The sequence below is a fragment of the Hemiscyllium ocellatum genome, chromosome 5 (genome assembly GCF_020745735.1).
Source record: "Hemiscyllium ocellatum isolate sHemOce1 chromosome 5, sHemOce1.pat.X.cur, whole genome shotgun sequence".
Taxonomy (NCBI): Eukaryota; Metazoa; Chordata; class Chondrichthyes; order Orectolobiformes; family Hemiscylliidae; genus Hemiscyllium; species Hemiscyllium ocellatum.
In genome coordinates this window covers 51,296,839-51,311,261 of record NC_083405.1, presented here as the reverse complement: position 1 = coordinate 51,311,261, position 14,423 = coordinate 51,296,839, and the positions used below count along the sequence as shown (strand labels likewise).

The following is a 14,423-nucleotide window of genomic DNA, read 5'->3' as shown; positions in this document are numbered from 1 at the left end:
CCCACATCGCATCTGAGTGACATGGATCGAGTGGGTGTCAACTTGTGGGTGTTCACAAAGAAACCCCAGGCCTGTTGGTGCTTGGCCACGCCCCCCGCGTCACAGCTGAGTGACACGCACCAAGTGGTTGTCAAATTGGGAGCGTTCACAGAGAAACCCCAGGCCTGTTGGTGCTTGGCCATGCCCCCCTCCCCCATATCTGAATGACGCGTGTCAAGTGGATGTCGACTTCGGTCAACTGTTTGCTTGCCAACCAATCTTGTTAATGAGAAACAAAACTTTCGGATTTCAGAGCTTTTCGGTTTTTGGATGTTCGGATAACGGATCTTCTACTTGTGCATCCTTCCTGAGATATTCAAAAATTGTGCACAGTACTCCAATTGTGATCTGACCAGAGCCTTATAGAGCCTCAGAAGTACATCCCTACTTTTATATTCAAGTCCTCTTAAAGTAAATGCCATCATTGCATTTGCCTTCCTCACTACTGACTCAACCTGCACTTTTACCTTGAGAAAATCCTGGACCAGAACACCCAAGTCTCTTTGCACTTTAGACTTCTGAATTTTCTCCCTATTTTAAAAAATAATCCATGTTTCTATTGCATTCCATCGTATTCCTCTATTGTACCACTTTGTATTTCATCTGCCATTCTCTTAACTTGCCCAGAAACTTCTGCAGGAGAAAGTGAGGACTGCAGATGCTGGAGATCAGAGTAGAGTTTGGGGTGCTGGAAAAGCACAGCAGGTCAGGCAGCACCTGAGGAGCAGGAGAATTGATGTTTTGGGCATAAGCCCTTTGTCAGGAATCTTTCTACAGCCTCCACGCCATCTCAATGCTACCTGTCCCTTACCTATCTTTGTATCATATGCAAACATAGCGAGAATGCCCTCCGTTCCTTCCTGTAGATCGTTAATGTATAAAGTGAAAAGTTATGGTCCTCATACTGAGCCTTGCATGACACCACTGGTCATCGTTGCTGTCCTGAGAAGGACCCTTTTACCCCCACTCTCTGCTTTCTGCCAGATAGCCAGGGTTCTGTGCAAGCTAACATCTTGCCTCTGACGCCATAGGCCCTGATCTTACTCAATAGCCTCTTGTGCAGCACCTTATTAAAGGCCTTATTGAAGTCCAGGTAGGTAACATGCATTGGCTTTCCTTGATCTAACCTACTTTCTCGCTCAAAGGATTCTGGCAGATTTGTCATGCATGACCTCCCCTTGATGAAACCATACTGACTTTGCCCGACTTTATCATACACTTCTAAGTATTCAGAAATCGCATCCTTCACAATGGATTCCAAGATCGTACCCATGACCGAGGTTAGGCTAATCAGTCTGTAACTTTTTGTCTTTTGCCTTACTCCCGTTTTAAACAGGGTATCATTATAGGGATTTTTCAGTCCTCTGGGACCCTGACTGATTCTAGCGATTCCTGAAAAATCACTGCGAACGCCTTCACTATATCTTCAGCTATCTCCCTTAGAACTCTGAGGTGTAGTCCGGCTGATCCACATGATTTATCAGTCTTCAGGCTATTTGATTTTTCTAGTATCTTCTCTTGGTGATAGTTACTACTCAGCTCTGCCCACCCCTCCACTCAAATTTTTGTGTTTTCCATCGTGAAGACTGACGCAAAGTAATTATTCAGTTCCTCAGCCATTTCCTTATTCCCCACTACCATCTCTCCAGCATCATTTCGCAGTGGCCCAGTGTCTACTTCTGTCTCTCTTTTGCTCTTTATGTAGTAAAGAAACTTACAGTCTTCCTTTATATTACTGGCTAGCTTACTCTCGTATTTAATCTTCCCCCTCCTAATTATTTTTTGTTGCCCTCTGTTGGTTTTCAAATGTAATTTTCTTCAGATGTAATTCAAATTCTGCTACCAAATAATTATAAAAATTGTGACTCTTGGAGCAGAACTACTTTTCTGCATTCAGGATTAGGGTTAAAACAGTGCAGGTACCGACCTGCAATCCTGCTCTCTGATTCCATTTCAGGGCACTTTGTCTACTTTACAACTTCACACTTGATTTCCCATGCAGTGACTTCCATCAAATCTATTATGCAGTATTTTCGTGAAGGCCTTTTCCCACAAAAGAAGCTGGCAATATAAAATGATTTGCTGGATTCGGTTTAAGAATGCCTGTATTTTTTGTTAAATTTAATAAGTTAATCCAGCAAAATTTTATAATGTTATGAAATTGTGAAGGGAAGAGTGGATATGTGTTTCAAGGGAGATACGACTTCAAGATGACTGTCTCAGATTTTATTGCAATTTGTTTCAGATTAATACAGGAGACAAAGCAATGGACAAAGTAAAAAAAACAAATTGCTTTTAATATCAATGCATATTCTAGTTTTTGAAATGATAATATGTGCTTCTAGCATGTAAAAGAATCTGTTGTAGATTGCAGCCAGCTTCTCAGTTTAGAGGTCTGAAACATTGTTTGCTGTATTTGTTGACGATGTTTGAAAAAAGACAAGCAATCAGGACAGATGCCGTTGCAATCTTTTCCAATGGCAAAAACTCATGGTGTGATTTAAATAACATTTATGGAAAATTGAAGTATCTCTGCTTTTGGTCTTTTGGAACAGGATATAGCTGATCCATTTTTTGCATATTGCAAACAACATGCTGACAAGTTTGACAGGAAATGGAAACGAAAGAACTATTTAGCTTTGCAGTCATACTGTAAAATGACTTTACAAGAGCGAGACAAGCACGTTACCCCAGAAGCACAGGTATGAATCACAGAACTTTACCAAATTGCTAAGTATTATTTTGTATGAAGGATCAATAGCAATATAAGTTATATGAAACAAAAGTGAATGTGGTCAATGGATTCAATCAAAATTGGATATATATTTGCAATTTTATTTGTAGCATGCCAGAAGCTTGACATTGTTTAATTATAAAAATGAAATGTTACACATTATGTTGCAAACATTCCCTTTAATACAGAATGCATGATTAATACTTTGCAATGTTGTAGCTGTTCTTGAGAAGACATTTGCCTTGTAGTTTGCTCCAAAATCCAAAAGATAGCTCTTATTACCATCCTGTTGCAGACCACTAAAGATTAATAAGAACTCCAAAGAACCCTATGTAACTGGTAGAAATAAACCACAAGATTGGATGGTTTTTAAATATTAACTAACTTTATTGAATAAAGAATTTTTTTTAAAAAGTCAAGTACCATCAACTTAACACTGTGGTCTGTAATTAATTATTGTGAGCTCAGTTCTATTTTTTACTTCCTCACGAGAAGTTCCTTGTTTGTTACAAGCATCTTGAAATTTCATTTCACTTTTTTAAGGACCACCCACAAGTTATGCTGCAGCTCAGTGGAATTCACATATATTCTGCTCAGTATTCTAGTTGTTCTCTGAGATATATTGTACAGGGATCCTTCTATTACTATTTCTTGAAGTAGCACTCCTACCTTTGCTTAATACCATACAAGTGGGGAGCACTTGGCTTCAAAGGATGGTCACACCCTTCAGGTTAAATAATTCAAAGATAGTCTATGATCAAGGACAGGTGGGTGAGACTGCAGGTGAGGTAGGTGTAAAAACCCAAGGAATAAAATTAAGGAGCCTCGGCCACTTCAATTACGTAACAACAATAAGGCTTTTGCAAGTTGTGCTGCTGAAAATGAGGATTGCAGTGGGGGCGATGAACAAACTGAGCATAGCATTTTGGTACAGGGAGTCATTTCAGGTATGGAAATAGAAATATAGTTGGAGTAGGGGACATTATAATTGATTATAATTAGACTCTTGGCAAATAGAATGAAGGAGAATCCAAAGGGTTTTTACAAATACATTAAGGACAAAAGGGTAACTAGGGAGAGAGTACGGACCCACAAAGATCAGCAAGGCGGCCTTTGTGTGGAGCCACACAAAGTGGGGGAGATACTAAACGAGTATTTGGCATCAGTATTTACTGTGGAAAAGGATATGGAAGATATAGACTGTAGGGAAATAGATGGTGACACCTTGCAAAATGTCCATATTATAGAGGAGGAAGTGCTGGATGTCTTGAAATGCATCAAGGTGGATAAATCCCCAGAATCTGATCAGGTGTACCCTAGAACTATGTGGGAAGCTAGAGAAGTGATTGCTGGGCCTCTTGCTGAGGTATTTGTATCATCAATAGTCACAGGTGAGGTTCCGCAAGACTGGAGGTTGGCAAACATGGTGCCACTGTTGAGAAGGGTGGTAAGGACAAGCCAGGGAACTATAGACCAGTGAGCCTGAAGTCGGTGGTGGGCAAGTTGTTGGAGGGAATCCTGACGGACAGGATGTACATGCATTTGGAAAGGCAAGAATTAATTAGGGATAGTCAACTTGGCTTTGTGTGTGGGAAATCATGTCTCACAAACTTGATTGAGTGTTTTGTGAAAGTAACAAAGAGGGCAGAGCGGTAGATGTGATCGATATGGACTTCAGTAAGGTGTTCGACAAGGTTCCTCATGGGAGACTGATTAGCAAGGTTAGATCTCACAGAATACAAGGAGAACTAGCCATTTGAATACAGAACTGGCTCAAAGGTAGAAGACAAAGGGTGGTGGTGGAGGGTTGTTTTTCAGACTGGAGGCCTGTGACCAATGGAGTGCCACAAGGATCGGTGTTGAGTCCTCTACGTAAATGGTTTGGATGCGAGCATAAGCGGTACAGTTAGTAAGTTTTGACACCAAAATTGGAGGTGTAGCGGACAGCGACATGGGTTACCTCAGATTACAACAGGGTCTTGACCAGATGGGTCAATGGGCTGAGAGGTGGCAGATGGAGTTTAATTCAGATAAATGCAAGGTGCTGCACTTTGGGAAAACAAATCTTAGCATGACTTATACACTTAATGGTAAGGTCCTAGGGAATGTTGCTGAACAAAGAGACCTTGGAGTGCAGGTTCATAGCTCCTTGAAAGTGGAGTTGCAGGTATATAGGATAGTGAAGAAGATGTTTCGTATGCTTTCTTTTATTGGTCAAGAGTATTGAGTACAGGAATTGGGAAGTCATATTGCGGCTGTACAGGACATTGGTTAGACCACTGTTGGAATATTGCAATTCTGGTCTCCTTCCTATCAGAAAGATGTTGTGAAACTTGAAAGGGTTCAGAAAAGATTTACAAGGATGTTGCCAGGGTTGGAGGATTTGCTCTATAGTGAAAGGCTGAACAGGCTGGGGCTGTTTTCCCTGGAGCGTCGTAGGCTGAAGGGTGACCTTATAGAGGTTTACAAATTTATGAGAGGCATGGATAGGGTAAATAGACATAGTCTTTTCCCTGGGTTTGGGGAGTCCAGAACTAGAGAGCATGGGTTTAGGGTGAGAGGGGAAAGATATAAGAAACCTAAGGGGCACTTTTTCACACACAGGGTGGTACGTGTATGGAATGAGCTGCCAGAGGAAGTGGTGGAGGCTGGTACAATTGCAACATTTAAGAGGCATTTGAATGGGTATATGAATAGGAAGGGTTTGAAGGGATATGTGCCCGGTGCTGGCAGGTGGGACTAGATTGGGTTGGGATATCTGGTCGGTTGGACAGATTGGACCGGTGTCTGTTTCCATGCTGTACATCTCCATGACTCTATACTCTGCAGCTGTAACTGGGGCGTCCTGAAGGCTGTAGTGCCTGCTAAGTCCCAGGATCAGGGATATCTTGGGGCTAAAGAAGAAGTTGGAGGACGATGAGAACGATTTAGTAGTCGGTACCAACACCATTGTTAAGATTAGAAAGAAGTCTTTAATGAAAGACTTTGAGCAGCCAGGAGTAAGTCCAAAAAAGAACCAAGTTAATAACCATCAGAGTACTATTTGAGTCAAGAGTAAACTGGCATATGGTAAGTAAAATCAAGAGGTAAATTGCATAGCTCAAAGGTTTGTGTGGCTAGAATCATTTGGGCTGGTGCCATTACTGGAGTAGCAGAGAGCTGTTTGACTTAACTTCAGCCATGCTCGGACCACTGTCCTGGTGAATTGAATAAGTTGGGCTTACAAAGCAAGAGGATATTGCAGAATTACAAAGCAGCTGTTTGGGTAACAATACCGAGAGTGGAACAGTAAGAGACAGTGGGTGCAAAAATAGAAAATGAGTAAATAGAGTTAAATTGAGGATAAAATGGTTAAAAAAGCTGCTTACTTGAATGCACGCAGTATTCTGAACAAATGGATGAATTAACTGTATAAATTTAACAGATGTGATATTATAGCCATAACGGAGACAATATTAGAAGTAAATCAAATCTGGGAACTCAATATTCAGAGGCATATGGTTTATCTAAAGGACAAGCAAGAAGGAACGGCAGTTGGGGTAACATTGTTAGGAAGGAAAGAAATAAATACAAAAACAAAAAAGATCTTGAGTTGGAAGACATGAAACTTCTGGGTAGAGATAAGATATAAAAAGGGAAAGAATAAGCTGGTAAACACTGGATCTGAATATAGATCCCTGAACAGTAGCTGCACAATGATACAGAGAATAAATCAGGAGATGATGAGGGCAGGTAACAAAGGCAGTACATAAATCATGGGTAAGTTTAATCTTCTTATGGATTGGAGTCTTCAGATTGACAGAGGAAGCCTTGAAAAAGAATTCATGGACTGTATTTGGGACAGTTTCCTGCAATAATGCATTGTGGATCCAACCAGCCACTAAGCTGTTTTGGACCTGATGGTACATAATGACACAGGTTCAATAATTGATGTCAAAGTAGAAGATTCACTTGGAAACAGTCACCATAACAATGTAGAATTTATTGTTCAGGTTAAGAGGGAAGCACTTGTCTCAGAAGCAACTGTGCTAATCTTAAGTATTTGTAGTTGCAAAGGAATGAGAGTAGAGATGGCTAGAATGAGGAAGGAGTTCAGCAGCAAAGACGGTTCAAGAACAATTGCAGATGTTAAACCAAATAGTTAATAGCATCAGCAAAGACATTCCAGTGAGGAAAGAGGGTGTTAGGAAAAGGATGAGCTCACCATTGTTAACCAGGGAAGTTTAAAATCGCATCAGATTGTAAAACAAAACATACAGTGTGACAAAGGTGAGTGTTGAGACAAGAATTGGGGAAATTGTAAAAACCAGTAAAAGGTGACCATGGGAATAGGAGTAGGCTATTCAATCTCTTGAGTCTGTTCCACCATTCAGTGAGATCATGGCTGATCTGCGACCTAATTCCATACACCTGCCTTGGCTCACATCTGTTAATATCTTTATTTAACAAAAAAAGGTCTCATTTGAAATTAAACCTAATCCAGTATCCATTGCTGTTTGTGGAAGCAAGTTCCAAACATCTGTCATCCTTTGTGTGTAGAAGTCCATTCTAACATGTCTCCTGAATGATCTGGCTGTAATTCTCAGATGATGTCCCACATTCTAGAATCTCCACTCAGTGGAAGTAGTTTATCTTTTGCCATCCTGTCTTTTCCTGTCAATATCTTGAAGACTTTGATCAGATCACCCCTTAAATTTCTAAATTCTAGAGAAAGTGAGCCTATTTTGTGTATCTGTCCTCATAGTTTAACCCCTGAAGTCCATGTGTCATTCTTGTAAACCGTGGTTGTTCTCTGTCCAGGACCAGTCTATCCTAACTGAGGTGTGGTGCCCAGGTCTGTTCTCAATACTTCCAAGTGGATCTAATCAAATTGTATAGTTGTAGTGTACTTTCTGAATCCATATATTCTGGTCCTCTAGATCTAAAGGCAAGTATTCCAGTAGCTTTATTGATTATTTTTCTGCACTTGTTTATGACATTTTAAAGATCTAGTCTCCTGAACCCCAAGTCTGTTTGGATACCAACTGTATTTAATTTCATACCATCCATAAAATATGTTATCTATCCTTTGTCAATCCAAAATTGATAGCACTTACTCACATTAAACTCCATCTCTTGCAGTTTTGACAATTCTCACAATTACTCAATATTTCTTTGTGGTTTCAATGCCACTTAACTTTGTGTCAACTGCAAATTTGGGTATATGACTTTCTGTGCCATTAATCGAGAGTGTCGTGCTGGAAAAGCACAGCAGGTCAGGCAGCATCCGAGCAGCATGAGAATTGACATTTCAGGCATGAACTCTTCATCAGGAATGTGCCATTATCCAACTCATTAGGAAGTAGTGTGTATAACTAAGGCTTTAATACAGATCCCTGTGATACACGATTGGCCAAATACTGCCAATTTAATACCACCCATTGTCTGTACTTTGTCACCTGCCACTCAGCCAATTTCCCAGCCACATCAGTAATTTCCCCCCTGTTCCTTGAATTCGTTAACAGTCACTTACATGGAAGTTTATGAAATGCCTTCTGAAAATTCATATAAATAACATCCATAGACATTCCCTTGTCTGCTATGTTAGTCACTCTTGAAGAAATTATGAATAGCCTTTGTCAGATTTGACCTACCTGTCATGAATTCATGCTGTATCCTCCTGATTAACTGAAAAATTTCAAGGTGTTTAATTACCCCATCCTTTATTATAGACTCCAAACAAGTTCTCCACTACAGATCTTGGGTTAAGTGGTCTCTAATTTTCTGTTTTTTCCATTTTCACCCTTCTTTTTTAAAAAAAAGCAAAGTGATGTGAAAATTTCCAATGCAGAGGGACAACTGCATCAAGGAACTCTGAAATCAAGGCAACTGCAATGCCGCAGATGTCTGTGGAGACAAAGTCATTGAGAATATTTAGGACCAAGATAGATAGGTTATTGATAATTAGTGAGAATCAAGGGTTAAGGGGAGAAGGGAGAAAAGTGGGGTTGAGAAACCTCTCAGCCGTATTCAAATGGTTGAGCAGACTTGATGGGCCAAATGGCCTAATTATGCTTTCTTATTTTATGGTCTTATGTGCTCCCCCATTTTCTTTAACAGCCTTGGATGGAAGCAGTCAAAATATTCTTTAATTTCCTTAATACCAATGTTTTCCTCATGTTATTTTTTATTCACTCCATGTTCCTGACCTCCTCCTAATTTCCTCAGGACTTTGGGCAGGCGATCCACCTTTGTTATTGTAAATACTAAGGAAAAGTAACTATTCGACATGTTTCCCATTTCCCCATACTTATTGACAGTATTCCCAATTTCAGTCTTTAGCAGGACATCATTGTTCGTGTCCACCTGCTGTTCCTTAATAAAACTATAAAATTTCTTCTTATTGTTTTTTTTGTGCCTGGCAAGTTTCCTTTCATAATCTGTTATAAGCTGCTTTGTGGCTCTTTGGTGGTCTTTGTATCTTTCCAATTCGGCAGGATCTGTGCTGTTTTTTGACATTTTTATAACCCCTCTTTTTCAATTTTTATATTGTCACTTATCTCTTTAGTTGTCCATGGCTGTTTTTCCTTCTGTAAAGTGGAACTTTTCTCTCTCTGGGTATAAACTGAACTTGTGTTATGTTAAATATTTTTATAGACATGTTCCATTGTTCTTCAGTTGTTTTACCCATTAGCAAGATTCCTTAGTTTACTGTGGCCATTCTCTGTCAGATCTTGTCGAAGTTGGCCTTCCCCGAATCCAAAACTAATGCTTTTCACTTCCAAAGACTACATTGAACCCGCTCATTATTTTACAAATATTCACACACCAGTTGCAAATTAAATCAGGATCATTACTCATCACTAAAAATAAAAATGTAGGGAGAAAATAAACTTTGAGGGTATATTTACAAGTGAAGTTGAGACGACAGCAAGAACTTCATATATAAAAGAAATCATAGAATCTTTACAGTGTGGAAACAAGCCCTTCGGCTCAACAAGTCCACATGAACCCTCTGAAGAGTAACCCACCCAGACTCATTTCTCCTACCCTATTACCCCACATTTACCTCTGACTAATGCACCTGACCTCTGAACACTAATAGCAATTTAGATTGGCCAAATCATCTAACCTACAGATCTTTGGATTGTGAGAGGAAACCGGAACACCTGGAGGAAACCATGCAGACACGGGGAGAATGTGCAAACTCCACACAGACAGTCGCCCAAGACTGGAATCAAACTGGTGTCTGGTTCAGTGAGGCGGCAGTGCTAACCAGTGAGCACTATGCCATCCCATAAATCAGGGATCTCCATTTATATATTTTAATTTAACCTATTTTTCTAATCAACCTGTTCAGAGCTATTATTACACACCTCTGGAACAGGTGGGACTTGAACCCAGGCCTCTTGGATTCGGAGCAGAGACTGTATGACTGTGCCACAAGAGGGGTGGCACAATGGCTCAGTGGTTAATACTGCTGCCTCACAGCATTGGAAGTGTGGTACTTATGCTTGAAATGTCGATCCTCCTCCTCGTATGCTGCCTGACCTGCGGTGCTTTTCCAGCACCACACTCTCAATTCTGATCTCCAACATCTGCAGTCCTCATTTTCTCCTTCCTGCTTTCTCACAGTCCAGGGACCTGGGTTTGATTCCCACCTCAGGCGACTGTCTGTGTGGAGTTTGCACATTCACCCCTGTGTCTGCATGGGTTTCCTCCAGGTGTTCCGCTTTCCTCTCACAATCCAAAGATGAGCATGTTAGGTGAATTGGCCATGCTAAATTGTTTGTAGTGTTCAGGGGTATGTAGGTTAGGTACATTAGTCTGGGGTAAATGCAGAGTAATAGACTAGGGGAATGGGTCTAGGTGGGTTACTCTTCGGAGGGTCCACGTGGACATGTTGGGCTGATTGGCCTGTTTTCACACTGTAGGAATTCTATGATCCTAGGGGGGAAAAAAAGCCAAAGTGTTACGAAACAGTGGTAAACCCTTTCTGCTAATTAAGCTATGCAGAAAAGCTCACCTCGCCTTGTAATCTGTTAAAGTATGAGTGACAGAGAACTACCCAAATGCCAGTATTAAACAAAAAATATCAATTTTGTTTTTAACTGCGAAGTAAACATTAAACAATAACTATTTCCGACTCTAAGCCCCATTTCTCTTAAAGGCTTGTTATCTACCTCCCACTCTATAACAGTACACTGATCCTATAAAACCCCTATTAAATTTACAGCAACTCAATTTTCAAAACCAGACAGCAGCTTTCATCTCCGGTGTCAATCTTCCTTTGTTTGTAGATCTCCCTGGGTCGTCTTTGGTCTTCTGCTGCACAGACTTTTCACGTGAGGAAGTTACCTTTGGGTGTTTTTGGGCAGTCTGTCTGACAATGGCAGTTGGTGTTCTTTTTATACCCCAAACATCGGATCATCTGATTGGTTCGATGTTGTGAAAACAGTAAAATTTAAATTTGCTTATGTTTTAGTATGTTAGGGCACAATGTAAACTGGTTACATTCGAACGGCTATGAAAACATTTGGTATCTAGGTTACAGGCAAAATGTTATATCTTTCAATGATATCTTTATATCTGTGACATGACAAATGTTTGCCAGCTTTCACTTTCTCTTAAAGGTACAGTACATGCTTTCAACATCATAGCAAAAGTGAACATAGTCCTTTGTGAGAATTAGGCTGAAGAAGTAATGCAGAACCAGGAAATAGCAGAGGAGTTAAACAAATATTTAATATCAGTCTTCACAGTAGAGGATATGAATAGAACTCAAATTAATAATTATCCTCGAGATAAGGAGGAGAGGAAATAAACAAAATAACTACCACTAGAGGTAAAAGCACTAGGAACACTAATGGGACTAAAGAACTATAGGCCTCATGAACCTGATGGGATGTATCTGAGGATATTTAAAGGAAGGAGCTACAGAGATAGTGGATGCGCTGGCAGTAACCGTCCAGGAATCCTTAGATCCTGGAAAATGACCCAAAGGATTAAATAGCTTCCATTACTTAAAAAGACAAGGAGACAAAAAAAAGGCTTACTTTGCGGTAGTTAGCTTTACCCCATTATTAGGAAAAGAATAGCCATAAGAAAGTAGAAATACATAATATGATTAAGCTGAGTAAACATGGCTTCATGAAGGGGAAATTATGCCTCATTCAATAGCTCTTTTGAGGAGATAACAAGGATGGTAGTAGAAAGAAGCAAAATCGAAATTGCTGGAAAAAACACTCAATAGAGTTGGCTGCATCTGTGGAGAGAAAGCAGTGTTAACATTTCATGTCCAGTGACTCTTCTTCAGAATTTGTAGTTTGGGGAAGGTTGGTATGCTCAAGGAGGGGTGGGGGAAGATGAAAGAGTAAATGATAGGTGGAGTTGGAGCCCAGACAGAGAGAAAAACAGCTGGGTAGACAAAGGATGAAGGTCAGATGGATAATAAATAGCTGATAATGGGGATTGTATTATTGAGTTCAATAATTTATGGTCTAATCATCTTCTCTCAATTTGTTACTCAATCCCCCCCCCCCCCCCCCCCCCCCCCCACGCGCACGCACACACACACACACACACACACACACACACCAACCACTAATGGTCTTCATTAGCAGCTGTTAATTCTCTCAGGCTGACTTTTACAAGTGTTTTTTTCTACCCAGCTGTTTCTCTCTTTGTCCAACTATCGGTTACTCTAATGCCTCCACACCTCCTCCCTCTCCACCCCCCCCCCCCCCCCCCCCCACCATTTCTATACTAACCTTTCCCAAGCTGCAATAAATTTTGAGGAAAGATCACTGGACCCAAAAGGGTGACTATGCCTTCTCTCCATAGATCCTGCCAGACATTAGTTTTTCCAGCAATTTCTGATTTTGTATCTGATTTTTAGCACATGCAGTTATTTGGTTTATTTTGTTTAGTAAATAAAAAGGAATTTGTGGATGTACAGGTCAACCTCAGTTGATCCAAACATGGATTATCCAACCAAGATCTCAATATCCCACAAAATATTTATTACATTTAAATAAAAGCACAGCAAGAGCAGCCAGCCTGGGCTAGCAGTAGGAGCAGGAGTAGGGTTGCTGCGGGAACCCTGTTTCTGCTGTCACTACTGCTGCGGGACCCTATTCCTACTATTGCTGCCATCACGGGACCCTGTTCCTGCTATTGCCGCTGCTATGGGACCCTGTTCAGTTACCCAAACAATCAATTATCTGAACAAAATACTCCCCGCCCATCTCGTTTGGATAATCGAGGTTGTTCTGTAATATATTTGGATTTTCAGAAAGTGCTGATGAAGTACCATACATCAGGCTACTTAATAAAACTCTGTGGTCTGGAGATAGTATACTGTATTTGTATGGATAGAGGATTGGCTAACTAATAGAAAACAGAGTTGTAATAAGAGGGCATTTTCAGGATGACAGCCAGTAACTTGTGGCATACTACAGGAATCAGTGCTGGTGTCTCAATTATTTAGAGTATAAATGGCTTGAGGAAAAGGAATGTACTACTACAGCCAAATTCATAGCTGACTCGAAAGTATATGGGAAGGCAAGTGGTGAGGCTGACAACATCAGCAGAGGGTTTATAGATAGGTTAGGCAAGTGGGAAAACTCAGCAAATGGAATGATATGGGGAAATGTGACATTATACAATTTGACAGGATGAATAGAGTAGCTGAATATAATCGAAAAGCAGAAATACTACTGAAAGCTACAAAATCAGAAGTATATAAGAGGCCAAGCCCATAAATCACTAGTATCCAAATTCAGCAGATAATGTGGAGGGCAAAGGGAGTGTTGGTCTTGTTTCAAAAGGATTGGAATATAAATTCGATCCCACCATTCAACAACTGTCTGTGTGGAGCTTGAATTGTATTAGCTTTATTGTCACATATACTGACTGAGTATAATGAAAAGTTTATATGTCTCCACTTACACTACCATGTTAGGTACAAAAGTACCGAGGACAGCTTCTTTAATTACAAGATCTTAGAAAATGGAGAAATAAAATGTTCAGTGTTGCAGAAAGAAAAGTTCAAAACACCACTCTTCCAACCCAGTCCGCACCAGGCCCTGACTCCCAGACTGCGCTTTATGTTGAGAATCATGAGGCTGGGAGATTGCTTCAGACTGCCACTCTGGGTCAAGCGGACACCACACAGGATGTTGCCATGCCAGGCTGGCAGGCTGCTACGGGTGGTCTCTGCGCCATCCTGGACAGTCACTATGCCAAGAGGCCACCCACTAGGCCGAGTCATTGCCAATTGCTGGGGCCCAGGAATCATCGTCGGAGGCCAGGAGAGGAGAAAAAAAAAAGAGTATAAGAAAGAGAAGAGTGGGCAGAGTGGATGAGCTCTAGCTGGAGTGCCCCACTGCACATTCTCCTCACATCTGTGGGTTTTCTTCCAGGTGATCCAGTTTCCTCACACAGTCCAAAGATGTGCACCAAAGGTGGATAGGCCATGCTAAATTAACCATAGTGTGCATAGATGTCAGAATTGGGTGGAATAGTCTTGGAAATTCAGAGTTCTAGGGATAGGGTAGGAAGATGGCTCTGGTTGGGATGCTATTCTGAGGTCAATGTGGGCCAATTGGCCTGCTTCTACACTACCGGTTCTATGATAAATGTGGGAAGGTTTTGCTGAAAATATACATGG

The 14,423-nt window shown here is 40.8% G+C and overlaps 1 protein-coding gene across 3 annotated transcripts in view; it reads left to right on the top strand.

Moving 5' to 3' along the window:
- The window catches only part of phf14 (PHD finger protein 14), a 239,054-nt gene that overhangs the window by 94,615 nt on the left and 130,016 nt on the right, over positions 1–14,423 (top strand). For all 3 annotated transcript variants that reach the window (XM_060824742.1, XM_060824743.1, XM_060824745.1), the window contains exon 8: positions 2,595–2,741. In XM_060824742.1, the coding sequence (XP_060680725.1) occupies positions 2,595–2,741 (147 nt within the window). The remainder of the gene's footprint in view (positions 1–2,594; positions 2,742–14,423) is intronic.